Source organism: Salvelinus alpinus, chromosome 7 (assembly GCF_045679555.1).
Source record: "Salvelinus alpinus chromosome 7, SLU_Salpinus.1, whole genome shotgun sequence".
In the NCBI taxonomy this organism is placed as follows: Eukaryota; Metazoa; Chordata; class Actinopteri; order Salmoniformes; family Salmonidae; genus Salvelinus; species Salvelinus alpinus.
In genome coordinates, this window is record NC_092092.1 from 39,205,237 (window position 1) to 39,220,340 (window position 15,104).

The 15,104-nt window shown below is 42.1% G+C and overlaps 1 protein-coding gene and 1 long non-coding RNA gene across 6 annotated transcripts in view; one reads left to right on the forward strand and one right to left on the reverse strand.

Annotated features, from left to right (window-relative positions):
- The window catches only part of LOC139580992 (uncharacterized), a 587,892-nt gene that overhangs the window by 224,862 nt on the left and 347,926 nt on the right, over positions 1 to 15,104 (reverse strand). The window lies entirely within an intron of this gene.
- Positions 111 to 15,104, forward strand: part of LOC139580985 (vesicle transport through interaction with t-SNAREs homolog 1A-like) — a 170,193-nt gene continuing 155,199 nt past the window's right edge. For 3 of the 5 annotated variants that reach the window (XM_071410215.1, XM_071410219.1, XM_071410218.1), the window contains exons 1-3: positions 113 to 318; positions 11,975 to 12,033; positions 12,990 to 13,100. In XM_071410215.1, coding sequence (XP_071266316.1) covers positions 225 to 318; positions 11,975 to 12,033; positions 12,990 to 13,100 — 264 coding nt within the window. In that variant the 5' untranslated portion in view covers positions 113 to 224. Of the gene's footprint in view, positions 319 to 11,974; positions 12,034 to 12,989; positions 13,101 to 15,104 lie in introns of all 5 variants that reach the window. The other 2 variants (XM_071410217.1, XM_071410216.1) reach the window with 2 other exon arrangements.

Genomic DNA, 15,104 nt, shown 5'->3' on the forward strand with positions numbered 1-15,104 from the left:
TTAATTTCTAAATACAACTGTTTTTTTCTATCCCCGCAGAGAGAAAGTTTTGACAGTTCACATTGGAAGAACCAATGAATTAACAATTGCTGTTTTCTTACCGGGTAAAATGTGTTGTAACCCAACACGGAAGTGACGGCTTGCATTCGCAGAAAGCGTTGTTTTGCTTCATCTTCAGCTAACTTTCAGCCAAGAAGACACCTCTTTTACACTCAAACGTCAAAATGTCTTCAGACTTTGAAGCCTACGAACAGGACTTTGGAACCCTGACAGCAGAAATAACAAACAAAATTGGAAGGATTCCCAAATTAGGTGGAGGTAAGCCACGTTAAGCTCTATTTACTGGCTTGACTATAGTAGCTAGCTAGCTTTCAAGCTGTCATCTCAGACAGGGTTTAGTTTACATATCTTTGCTATAATGTCAACAAATTAATGATGCAGCGAGCTAGTTAGTTTCACATGACACGTATTTTACGCAAATGTCATTATATTCATCATATTCACTTTGTGTTAGTGAAATAAGGACGTTACCTAACCAGCTAGCTTGCTAACTATCCTAGTAACTGCCAATCCTAAAAGCAGGACAACCTATGGACATTGCACCAGGATTCAATTGCACCAGAATTCAAGGTTCCCTTCAGGAACATATCTAAACTTTAACATTAAACTACGTTGTACTTGTCAGCACAGCATCTGAATGGTCAGGACCTACAGTACCAGTCAAAAGTTTGTACACACCTACTCATTCCAGGGTTTTTCTTTATTTTTTTACTATTTTCTACATTGTAGAATAAATAATAGTGAAGACCCACTAACTATGAAATTACACATTTAGTAACCACGAAAGTGTTAAACAAATCAAAATATATTTGAGATTCTTCGGAGTAGCCACCCTTTGCCTTGATGACAGCTTTTCACACTCTTGGCATTCTCTCAACCAGCTTCATGATGTAGTCACCAGGAATGCTTTTCAATTAACAGGTGTTGCTTGTTAAGTTTATTTGTGGAATTTCTTTCCTTAATGCATTTGAGACAATCAGTTGGCTTGTGACAAGGTAGTGTTGGTATACAGAAGATAGCCCTATTTGGTAAAATACCAAGTCCATATTAGGGCAACCACAGCTCAAATAAAGAAAAGAGAAACGACAGTCCATCATTACTTTAAGACATGAAGGTCAGTCAATGCGGAACATTTCAAGAACTTTCAAAGTGCAGTTGCAAAAACCAACAAGCGCTATGATGAAACTGGCTCTCGTGAGGACTGCCACAGGAAAGGAAGGAACCTCTGCTGCAGAGGATAAGTTCATTAGAGTTACCAGCCTCAGAAATTGCAGCCCAAATAAATGCTTCAGAGTTCAAGTAACACATATCTCAACATCAGGCCTGTTCAGAGGAGACTGTGCGATTCAGGCCTATTTGACCAAGAAGGGGTTTGATAGAGTGCTGCATCAGATGACCTGCTGCAGTTCTTTATTTTGAGCACAAATTGTCAATGCTCACTGTAGTTAAACAGATAAACATGATGTAGGCCTAGCCTAGGCCTAGCTTAAGTCTCCTTGTGAGTGAACAATTGTCTTCTGTTGCAGATAGCTGATTAGACTATTCTTCAGAGGATGTCTAATTATTCCAAAGGCATCTCGCTAGACTGCTAGACTGCATGTACACCTCGCTAGACTGCTTGTCCTCTGCCAGTGATTTGCACCCTTCCTTACAAGAAAAGCGAGGGCGACTCAAAACTGAGGGGGAATGGGTCTAAGAGAACATTTGGTATCAATGCTAGGGCTGGCACAATTACTGTATAACCGGGTAATGATAGTTTAGATGAAGACCGTCATGAAAATAAAAACTGTTGAAATGTTTTCCCCAAAAAGTTAGATTTTATTTTTTGGTGTGGTACAAACAGCTGACTGAAGACGGGACGGCCTGTCATTCATGCAGTTGAGTCCGTTTCTGCCCGAACGTGGACCTTCAACAACGTGATTAAACTTTGTTGCTCCTTGCTGAAACAAGCAAACGAGCCCCCCCCCCCATTCCCCCCAATGCAGCAGAAGCACACATAGAATTAATTGAATGGGCTTTGACATGTCCGTGGTTTTCCTGCAAAATTTGGCTACTTTGAAAACAATGCCACGTGTGAAAATGGATTGGTTGCAGGGTTTTGGGATACTTCTAAATATCACCGCGGCCACCATGGCATTCCTCCGCGGCCACCATGGCAAAAAAAACAACTGTTAATTTCACTAATCCCACTGATAAGGGAGGGCCGGGGTGTGTGTGTGTTTGTTGAGAGAGCGTAGCTGACTGAGTGAGAGGAGAGCAGGGCCAGAACGTGGGAAAGTCTTGACAAACAATGGTGTAGTGTAGGTCTTACACAGGGACACTCGAAGTCAATCTTAAATGAATCAATGTTTATTGTCAGTGCGCTAGAGAGATTCCAACCAACTCAATTCACCATAGTACACATGTCAATCAGGAGCTCTCCCTGGGCAGTCCCAGTAGTTGTCTTTATATACAGCTATACACAGACAAGTTATATTTGCGTGATTTAGCATAATTCATTAATAGTTACTGTTTTCTTTCATTCATGTGACAGACCAATACCTCACGAGGCTTCTTCTCTCTAAGCTGAGACCTTGAAACTGAGATCTTTTGTTCGTTCTCAAAACAAGGTCTGGGCGTACTGCCAAATTGCAGCTACTGATAGTGAGGAATTGTACAGTCAGCCTTTTGCATGAACACAGAAATTGGTTTATAGAACAGAACATGAATAGAACACAGAAATGAGTTATAAGAAAAGCACAAACATTAAAATTCCCTTAGAGGATAAACGCTAACAGTTTACCCACCTTTTGCAAAAAAAAATGCATTGAAAGAATAACTTTTTCACCGTGACCAGCAATCGATCGGAGTTGTACAATGAACTAACAGCACTAGCTAGCTACATACTTCTCTATCACGTGGCAACTCCTCTCATTGCTCTCACTGCTACATTCTTTCAGGCCTTATGGATGGGTTTTAAGGGATTATTGGACAGGAAATTTTAGGTATACCTGGTAACCCTGCTATTGGTACACTCACAATTGCCGCCAGTCCACCCATTATGCCGTCATTGACTTTAATGGGGACGCCCATTCTATTCATTCTATTTAAATGGCAGCACATGCAGTCAGGAGAGGAGTTTTTCTTTGCTAATCGAACGCTTATTACGGTGACCGGGGTGAACATCCAAAGATCCATGACCGTCACAGCCCTAATCAATACAGTTATGCATGAGTAAAGATGGCGCTGCAGTGGATAGCAGCTATTTTGTGTTCTTTTGTATTTTATTCTGATCTTACGTTCTTTTGTACGTACGGTGCATTCGGAAACTATTCAGACCCCTTAACTTTTTTTAACGTTAGTGTTATTCTGAAACATTTTCCCCTCACCAATCTACACACCCCATAATGACAAAGCAATAACAGGTTTTTAGACATTTTAAAAAATGTATTAAAATAAAACTGAAATATAAAATGTACATAAGTTTTCAGACCCTTTACTCAGTACTTTGTCGAAGCACCTTTGGCAGCGATTACAGCCTCAAGTCTTTTTGGGAATGACGTTACAAGCTTGGCGCGCCTGTATTTGGGGAGTTTCTCCCATTCTTCTCTGCAGATCCTCTCAAGCTCTATTAGGTTGGATGGGGAGCGTTGCTGCACAGCTATTTTCAGGTCTCTCCAGATATGTTCGATTGGGTTCTAGACCAGGCTCTGGCTAGGCCTCTCAAGGACATTCAGAGACTTGTCCCGAAGCCACTCTTGCGTTGTCTTGGCTGTGTGCTTAGGGTTGTTGTCCTGTTGGAAGGTGAACCTTCGCCCCAGTCTGAGAACCTGCTCCATAGCTCTCAGGACTTCATCAAGGATCTCTATGAACTTTGCTCCGTTCATCTTTCCCTCGATCCTGACTAGTCTCCCAGTCTCTGCCGCTGAAAAACATCCCCACTGCATGATGCTGCCGCCACCATGATTCACTGTAGGGATGGACCCAGGTTTTCTCCATACTTGACGCTTGGCATGCAGGCCAAAGAGTTCAATCTTAGTTTCATCAGACCAGATCATCTTGTTTCTCATGGTCTGAGGCCTTTAGGTGCCTTTTAGCAAACTCCAAGCGGGCTGTCATGCATTTTTCTGAGGAGTGGCGTCCGTCTGGCCACTCTACCATAAAGGCATAATTGGTGAAGTGCTGTAGAGATGGTTGTCTTTCTGGAAGATTCTCCCGTCTCCACAGATGAAATCTGGAGCTCTGTCAGTGACCATCGAGTTCTTGGTCACCTCCCTGACCAAGGCCCTTCTCCCCGATTGCTCAGTTTGGCCGGGTGGCCAGATCTGTGCCTCGACACAATCCTGTCTCGGAGCTCTACGGACAATTTCTTTGACATAATTGCTCAGAACGTTCTGCTTACTCCGGGCCTGACCCTAATCCCGTGTACTCGAAGAGGAAGCGACAGTGCAAGAGAGGCAGTCGAGCTGGCATCCTGACGAGACTACGTTTGCGAGCAAATAAACTGCCTTTACCTCCTGTTCTATTGGTGAACATAGACCCTAATGAACAAACTGGACGAGCTCCGTTCCAGACTATCCTATCAATGGGACCTGAAGAACTGTTATATTCTATGTTTCTAGGAGTCGTGGCGGAACAAGGACATGGATAATATACAGTGCCTTCCAAAAGTATTCACCCCCTTGGAATTTTTCTTATTTTGTTCTATTACAACCTGTAATTTTAAATAGATTTTATTTGTATTTTATGTAATGGACATAAACAAAATAGTCCAAATTGGTGAAGTGAAATTTAAAAAAAATACAACGGAAAAGTGATGCGTGCATATGTATTTATTCACCCCCTTGCCATGAAGCCCCTAAATAAGATCTGGTGCAACCAATTACCTCCATAAGTCACATAATTAGTTACATTGCACACAGGTGGACTTTATTTAAGTGTCACATGATCTGTCACATGATCTCAGTATGTGTGTGTGTGTATATATATATATATATATATATATATATATATATATATATATATATAAAATACCTGTTCTGAAAGGCCCCAGAGTCTGCAGCGCCACTAAGCAAGGGGCGGCACCATGAAGACCAAGGAGCTCTCCAAACAGGTCAGGGACAAAGTTGTGGAGAAGTACAGATCAGGGTTGGGTTATAAAAAAAAATATCCAAAACTATGAACATCCCACGGATCACCATTAAATCCATTATTAATAAATGGAAAGAATATGGCACCACAACAAACCTGCCAAGAGAGGGCCGCCCACCAAAACTCACGGACCAGGCAAGGAGGGCATTAATCAGAGAGGCAACAAAGAGACCAAAGATGACCCTGAAGGAGCTGCAAAGCTCCACAGCGGAGATTGGAGTATATGTCCATAGGACCGCTTTAAGCCGTACACTCCACAGAGCTGGGCTTTATGGAAGAGTGGCCAGAAAAAAGCCATTGCTTAAAGAAAAAAATAAGCAAACACGTTTGGTGTTCACCGAAGGCATGTGGGAGACTCCCCAAACATATGGAAGAAGGTACTCTGGTTAGATGAGACTAAAATTGAGTTTTTTGGCCATCAAGGAAAACGCTATGTCTGGCGCAACCCCAACACCTCACCACCCCGAGAACACCATCCCCACAGTGAAGCATGGTGGTGGCAGCATCATGCTCTGGGTATGTTTTTCATCGGCAGGGACTGGGAAACTGGTCAGAATTGAAGGAATGATGGATGGCACTAAATACAGAGAAATTCTTGAGGGAAACCTGTTTGTCTTCCAGAGATTTGAAACCGGTACAGAGGTTCACCTCCAGCAGGACAATGACCCTAAGCATACTGTTAAAGCAACACTCATTTAACATGTCTTGGAATGGCCTAGTCAATGCCCAGACCTCAATCCAATTGAGAATCTGTGGTATGACTTAAAGATTGCTGTACACCAGCGGAACCCATCCTACTTGAAGGAGCTGGAGCAGTTTTGCCTTGAAGAATGGGCAACAATCCTGAGTTAGAATAACTCATGATAAGCTACAGACCATACTATTTACCAAGAGAGTTTTCACCAAAACGTAAGCTCAGAGATGAATAGGTTAACATGGGCCACACACACACCAACACAGTCGTGAAGAAGGCATGACAATTCCTCTTCCCCCTCAGGAGGCATGGGCCCTCAGATCCTCAAAAGGTTATACAGCTGCACCATTGAGAGCATATTGACTGGTCCGCTTGGTATGGCAACTGCTTGGCATCCGATGGCAAGGTAGTGATGGGTCTTTCGCGAACGAGTCGGCTCTAAGGGCCGGCTCTTGTAGGTGAACTTTGGGAACCGGCTCGCATATCAGAAGAGCCGAATCTATTTATAAAGATATGAATAATCAAAAGATTTTAAATGAATAAAATTAACTAATTCAAAGAACAAAACATAAATAAAAATAATATAGGCCTAAATGCTCAAGCGCACACATTCGTTCTGACTGTCTGCTCAGACTAACAGCCTCACCTGTTGTTCCTGTCAATCAGACACGCAGTGTCAACCAATGAACCAAAGATGCGTGAGGGAGGGCCGAGCCAACTCAGTCACACACTTAACAGCCGAGGAGAGAGCGGAAGGACAGCTGTGAAAACAACAGCTGGAAAATGAGTTGGAAGCACAGTAGCATTTGGAGCGCAGTGTAGAATTTGCCAAAACAAAATCTCATATAAAGCCGGTTCTACACACAACCTACACTGGCACATGCAAAATGCGCACCCAACTGTGAAGCTAGCTGTAGCGGAGCTTCAAGAAACTAGCAGGCCTGCTAGTGATAGTGGTGGAGCCAGCACCTCCACACGTGGAGATGTGTCCACTCAGTCAAGTAGGCCTACTCCGCGACCCACAGCAACGCAGTCTTCTATGGACACGTTTATGCCAAAGTCTGTCTGTACCAAAACAAGGCCAAATTGATATTGCATTGGTTGCAATGATTGCCACCGATTTCCAGACATTTTTGATCGTGGAGGACAGAGGTTTTAGACATTTTATCAATAGTCTAAATCCAATGTACACTGTTCCAAGCAGGAAAACCCTTTCAAAACTACAACTGAACGAGAGCACAACAGGCTTCAGTGCCGCAAAGAGTCCAAAAAGCTACTGCCGTTTGCCTTACCACTGACTGCTGGACATCAAGGGTAACCACTTCTTACATGTAGGTTACATGTCACTCCATTGAAGATGAAGATCAGTCTTCTGGACTGCTTTGAGTTCAGCGACAGACACACCTCGGAGAACTTGGCAGAGGAACTGTTGAGAGTGGCCAGAGAATGGCAAGTAGATGGAAAAGTGGTCTGTTGTGTTAGCGACAATGCAGCTAATATATCCAAAGCCATGAACATTTTTAAATGGACCCATCATCCATGTCTTGCCCACACAATCACCTGATTGTAAGAGATGCTCTGAAGGTGATGAAGCCCACTGTGGACAAAGTGAAAGCAGCTGAGGAATACTTCCACAGGAGCACAGTAGGTGCTGAAAAACTAAAGTCTACACAACGCCAGATGGGGATGCCTGAGCTGAGGCCTAAACAAGACTGCACTACAAGGTGGAATTCAACATGTTATATGTTGAAGTGGTTTCTTGAGTCAAAGGATGCCATCATCTCTACCCTGGCCATTGTTAATGCACCTGTTGATGCTCTGACCTAAGAGGAATGGGAGGTGGTGGAGGTGTGCAGAGTCCTGGAACCCTTTGAGCAGGTCACTGTGGAGATCAGTGGAGAGATGTACAGTAAGCGGTTATTACTACATCATTATTTAATCCATTATTATATATGTAGATGAGAATGTAGTATCAGTAGACAAAACATGAACCTGAACTAATAAGTTACTGTTCTCTCTCTTCAGCTATGTGCCAGCCTAAAAAATGATACTCCTGTGTAAGGGAATCTGCAGCGAATCACAGCCAGCCGCCAGAGAGAAGCAAATGTAACCACAGGACATGTGACAGGGTGTCCATCAACTCTATGTTCATCAATGGACAGAAAGTTCCACAGAATGGAATATAATCACGTGCTATCAGAAACCGCTGCACTTGACCCCAGGTTTAAGAAGTTAGCCTTCAGTGATGCCAGAGTGATTGATGAGGCTCTTCAGCAGCAGGGAGGGACAGCCCCAGCAGTCAGCTGGCTCAGGCAACAGGAAGAAGAGGGATCAGATGGAGCAGAAGCACCAGCTGTAGTGCCACAAACGTCTGCTGTTTGGATGCTGTTTGACGAGAGAGCAACTGGGAATGCAGCACGAAGGAATCCCTCTGCCGATGTCATAATGGAGGTCCGATCCTATTTGGAGGAGCCCCTCCTGGTGGAGCTGGTGGAAGAACAAGGCCTCGGTCTACCCACGGCTTACTAAAGTCATGACAGGGAGACTCTGCATAGTGGCCACATCCGTTCCCTCTGAGAGGGTCTTCTCGAAAACGGGACAAATCATTACTGAGAGAAGAAACCACATCAGCCCCTCAAGTGAGGCAGATTGCGTTTCTGAATGCAAATCTCTCATAAAAGCAAAATATGGTCAGCATTGCTGTGTGCTGCTGGTTATAACATGGCAATAAAGAAGAGGGACCCGTTTAATGTTTTAAGTGGGATGCTGCAGTTTTGCACATCATTTATTTTTCTTTGATATGAATAATAGAATATTGCACATGTTGTTCAGATTGTATTCATTTAGAATTGTTACATTTATATGCACTTTGTTTATATATATTAAAAAAGGTATACTTTAAATGCACATGTGTAATAGCATCCTTCTTTTTTATATTTATTTAAATTTGTGGGATGCTACAATTTTGCAAATTGTTATACATTTTTCTTTGATATGGTGCAATATTCTATTATGCTGTTCAGATGGTATTCGTTTTGAATGGTTAGATTTATATGCACTTTGTTTATATACATTCAAAAGTTATACTTTATATGCAAATGTTTAATAGCATTAATTTCCATAACAAACCAATGCATTTTTAAATACTTTGTGGTTAAGAGTATGATTTCATTTAATAATTTAATTATAATTGTTTTAACACCAATCATAGTCAAACTATCGCAGACTGTTTGACTTGAAAAAATACTTTTGTGAGCTGAGCCGAACGAGCCGGCTCACTGAAAAGAGTTGGAATGCCCATCACTACCGCAAGGCTCCACAGAGGGTAGTGCGTATGGCCCATTACATCACTGGGGCCAAGGTCCCTGCCATCCAGGACCTCTATACCAGGCGGTGTCAGGCAGACCCAAGTCCTAGACTATTCTCTCTGCTACCGCATGGCAAGTGGTACAGATGCACCAAGTCTTGAACCAACAGGACCCTGAACATCTTCTACCCTAAAAGCCATAAGACTGTAAAATAGTTAGTCCAGGTAGCTATTTGGTTATCTGCATTGACCCTTATGGCACTAACTCTTCTGACTCATCACACACTGATGCTACTGTTTATTATCTATCCTGCTGTCTAGCCACTTTACCCCTACCTATATGTACATATCAACCTTAATTAACTCGTACCCCTGCACATCGTCTCGGTATTGGTACTCCGTGTATTTTATTCCTTGTTATAATTTATTTCTCTGCATTGTTGGAAAGGGCCTGTAAGCATTTCATTGTTCGTCTACACATGTTAACGAAGCATGTGACAAATGTGCAATCTACTTATTGCAAACTTTTCTGTCACAGTCCTCATTTTTAATAATTTCACCTTTTTAGGAATTCCCTCTAGGCTAACTGAGACCAATGGAGAGGCTTGAGAGCCTGTGTACTGGTCTAATTGTTAAGTGAACACTTGATTTGCAAACCAAAGGCTGTCTACCTATTCACAGGTTCACCCACTGAACGTTTTCCTTTCCTTAGCTCATATTTTCGAGGTCTATAGCTTGTTTATTTTTGCTATGCTATAGCTGATGGGAATTTACATCTGATTGAATTGTCAGTGTTTGAATTGGCTTCTTGGCAGAAACAATGCATCTTTCACAGTGTAATGTTGCCATGTTTCCCACTATCCTATGTGGCGCGTGTTAAAATAAGCCTATACAAATACGAACAAAGGCGGAAGCCCATCATACCCAATGGTAATTGTTCTGTGTCCTCTTCTCCTACCAGAACAGTTTGCACTTGAATTTTAGTTCCATTCCTACTCATGAAGACATTTCTCATTTATTTTTCTCTGCCTCAAGTGCCTGAATTGTGCCCATTGGCTGGCAGCCCTCCGTTTCATATGTCGACAATAGTTTTGATAAAGACCTTTTGTTGCCATTGCTGGATGTCACATGCACAATTACTGTTAATGGTTGTGGCATGCTAAGAAACGTCCTTGACGGTGTCTTGGCCAAGCCTTCAGCATTCACGCGAGAATCAAATGGATGATGTGTTTGTTTTGCTTAGTTTCCGTCTGGAAAAACTTGGGATTGAGTTTTGAATAAGAATACAATACAATGTAATGCAAGGTCTAGTTCCATTAAACATAAATGTTTTTTGTGTGTGTTTTTTTTCCTCCCTTAAGAGTGTTTATGGAAAGCTGAAGGCCTGTCAGTCACTAGCGATGAAATATTGAGCAGAGATGAAGAGGCTCTCCGAGCTCCAACTTTTTTTTTTTGCCTTGCTGCTGCATTTTACAAAACTACTCGTCTGCCCGTCTGTCGGTCTGCGGTACTCATAGTAAATTGCCATGTATATTTCAGGCTCCTTTTGCCATGTACAGTGCCGGAGCGGTCTATACCTTTTCTTGTGGAGAATCGCCTCTGGCTGTTTACTTGTCTAGGCTGTGAGGTTGTACATAGGTTTTAAAAATGGATTTGATGACTGGCAAAGGGCAGTGCAGACCCATAGGGCAAACCTTTTTTTGATCTTCACTAGGTTTTCACACTGTTATGTTCCATCACTGATAGGCTAGCCTTGTGGATTGCTTTTGAGCTGGAAGTTCTTTGTAAGTCTGGGCTCTACTTTTCAATTATTGAAAATATGGCCAATTTAGGTCTAGCCTATTTAACAAACTTTGTACCACAGCAGGCCGGGTCTTTATAATGATCCTTGACTTCTTAGATGTTGGTTTCAACTCTGGGCCATCAAAGTATCAGTTTACTTTTGAAAAAGCAAACTTATGTCCAAAATGGAATGGAGAATATTAGGAATATTTAACTGCTGCTATTGTGGATGGGCGCGAGTTCTCGGTTCAAGTTTTTTATTAGATTGCTCGAAATGTACAAATGCAACAATTGAGCAGGTTACGTTTTATAAGCACTGACCAAATGTGAAACCCTAAGATTTTGTTTGTGGAGTTTGTCAAATGCAGTGAAAATGTTTAGTTTTCAGTTGTGTATCAGAACCAGTAATTGGAAAAACCAAAAGCATACTGCAAACTTTTTCTGTCTTCAGACCCGTTTCACGCTATCATTGCGAGTAATCAAAATTATTTTATGTAGCATGTACTCAAACATAGACATTATTTCTAATGCCCATCTCTAGTTGCTACACAACAGAATTAGTTCAGCCAGAATTTTGAGATCACACAATCATTTACAAGGTTCCACATTTAAACTCTTGAGGCCAAATGAGCTTCAAGTAATGATGTGCAATAGATGCCACCAGGTGAGCATGGAACATTTTAGTAATTCATTTTAGTAATTCTTAGTGGGACTCAAAGTCAGAAAATTTGGCAACCTAGTAAAGCAGACACCTCTTTTCTTTTTGAGTTGGCAAGAGGTGTCTCGTTGCTCCTCTATAAAAGCCAACAAAGGCCTTTTACACGTGGATAAACAAGAGACATCTAATGTGGATCGGCGTGCGGAGATAATGTGTAAATATATCTTCAAATGCATTCTGGTGTGTGTTGTTATCGCTCCCCCCGTTGCGGGGGAGTTGGGTTGTCATAAAGCACTGCTCCTCTGTCGACTGATCAATATGTTGCTACTGTTTCCCTTTTCAGAGGAGAAGACACAGCTGGTTCTAAATGTCGACAAACAGCTTGAAGAAGTCAGAGAATTGGTACGTCTTTGATCAGTAATTTCCGCTCTTCCCATTTTCTAAATAATGAATTTGGAAAAGGAAACGAGACAATTTCACTGGCGAACGCAGACAATGGCACCTGTGTAATCCTAACGGTGACTTGACACACAAGCACTTCACGTGGCGGATGGCTGCTCAGCGTGATAATGGCGCGATCACATTAATGATAATTTGCTTTTAAGTGACATACCTGTGACACATTTCAAGCTGTTATTTGGAAGGAGTCTTCACGTCATGTTTAAAAATATGAAGGAAGTGAACTAACGTGTAAATTCTAGACGTCGTTGTGTTATTATGTCATCTTGATTGGGCTTCTCCAAATTCACCTCAGAAAGTCTTGTCTCCGTGTACCTCTAATGTACTCTCTATTTAAAATGAAGGGTTTTCAAATTGATTGTATCATATTTATTTGCCAAACTGCCTTTCTGTCATAACTTTTTTAATCATTGATGAATGACACGAAGAGGAGCAGTCAATGTTTAAACAAATCAATTCTGAAACAGATTAAAGTTAAGGCTGTTGAAGTAGCTCATGTTAAGAAGTTTTGCAAGCGTTGATGTTAGTTTAAATCTTCAGAATCTCTTGATGTTGATCAAAAGACTCTTGTGCACACTATTTTGGTATAATTTCATTACATCTGTGTGTGTGTGTGTGTGTGTGTGTAAATATAAATTAATTTCAACACTAACACATTTCAACACTCATTTCATTTACAGTGTGGTCACTACATACTAAACGTATACATACTCAACAGTATAGTGTGTGATACGTTGAGTTTAACAAGTCTTTTATTGTACATTTGTTTTTACATATTTCCAGAATAATGATAGAATAATTACACAGTTTACATCTACGTTGTTGTAGCCATTTTGGCCAATATAATGTCTGTTTTATTCATTTAAATGGTGAATTAAATAGTTGATTGCTGGACCTAGATGGAGCAGATGGATCTGGAGGTGCGTGAGATCCCCATCCAGAGCAGAGGCATGTACCAGAGCAGACTGAAGAGCTACAAGGGGGAGATGGAGAAGCTGGAGAAAGACTTTGTGAGTACCCCACCTTACTGTAATACCGCATTCATCTTAGTATATAGCTACGCGTACACACACAGTCTACACGAGTGCATAATGCCCTGTGGTATGCATAACGCAAATCCCAATTTACATGTTTAGTCTTCCCTCCAGCTGGAGAATAGGGTAAGTGATGCACTACATGACCGATAGTATGTGGACACCTGCTCGTCGAACATCTCATTCCCGAAATCATGGGCATTAGTATAGAGTTGGTCCCCCATTTTGCTGCTATAAACAGCCTCCACTCTTCTGGGAAGGCTTTCCACTAGATGTTGGAACATTGCTGCGGGACTTGCTTTCATTCAGCCACAAGAGCATTAGTGAGGTCCGGCACTGGTGTTGGGCGATTAGGCCTGGGTTGCAGTCGGCGTTCCAATTCATCCCAAAAGTGTTCGATAGGGGTGAGGTCAGGGTTCTGTGCAGGCCAGTCAAGTTCTTCCACACCGATCTCGTCAAACCATTTCTTTATGGACCTCGCTTTGTGCACAGGGGCATTGTCATGCTGAAACATGATAGGGCCTTGCCCGAACTGTTGCCACAAAGTTGGAAGCAGAGAATCTTCTAGGATGGCATTGCGCATGGTGATCTTAGGCTGCTCGTCTATGGAAACCCATTTCATGAAGCTCCCGACGAACAGTTATTGTGCTGATATTGCTTCCAGAGGCAGTTTGGAACTCAGTCGTGAGTGTTGCAACCAAGAACAGACTATTTTTACGCACTAGGTGCTTCAGCACTCTGCGGTCCCATTCTGTGAGCTTGTGTGGCCTACCACTTCGCGGCTGAGCCATTGTTGCTTCTAGACGTTTCCACTTCACAATAACATCACTTGCAGTTGACCGGGGCAGCTGTAGGAGGGCAGAAATTTGACGAATTGTAATATGTACCCATAAAACTTCAATTAATATCCCAGGTTTTTATTTGCTTCAATCAATGAACACAACCAGCGTATATTAGAGACAGGATTCTATTTAAGCCAGGCGTCTATTTCCTTAATGTACATAGCTTTTACTCAATAAAATGTTCAATATACTACACTGTTTATAATGACCAGTATAAACATTTAAGATAACTAATCCATCACAGATCAGACCTGCAAAGACTCACCCCAGTACCGATACTTGCACACTCATCTATCACCCCAGTGTTTAATTTGCCATACTGTAATAATTTCGCCACCATGGCCTATTTATTGCCTCACCCCCCTTATCCTACTTCATTTGCACACACTGTATATAGACTTTCTCTAATGCATTATTGACTGTATGTTTGTTTATTCCGTGTGTAACTCTGTGGTGTTGTTTGTGTCGCACTGCTTTGCTTTATCTTGGCCAGGTCGCAGTTGTAAATGAGAACTTGTTCTCAACTAGCCTACCTGGTTAAATAAAGGTGAAATAAAAAACAAACAACAACAACAAAAAAGATTAGGCTGCCTGCCTATCATTCGCTTCAGCACCATTCGCTCACTTGATGCGCCTCCTTGCGCTTTGTACCCTCCCCCCCATAGTTGCAGATAGACTTGTGTTCGACGTTGCACAAACTGATAGCGAGTTTCAATATAGTCTGCTAGCTAAATATGCTAACGAGCGCAAACGAAATTACAAGTATAGGTAGTGGCTACCGAAATGTGATTTCTGGTGAGTTTGGACCAGAGACGTGCAAATGAACGGTTTTGACGCATGCCTGTCTGAAGGAGGAAGAGAACTGGCTCTGAAGCAGCATGTGTACACGCTGTGTCTGTGTGGAGTCGCTAGGGCAATGTTCCTGCTTGCTCTGCTCAGAGAATAGTGGTGGGGAGCAGACAGGCAAGAACAGAGAGGAGAAAGAATTAACGCAAGGAAATCAAGATGGCAGCTGTACAGAACTCATCCAAAGCACTTTGACTTCTCAAATACGTCAGAAAGCTATCATCATCATGATGCCCCATCTCCTTATTCATTCAACCACTTACGTAGTTAACTATCAAGTTAAACCAAATGC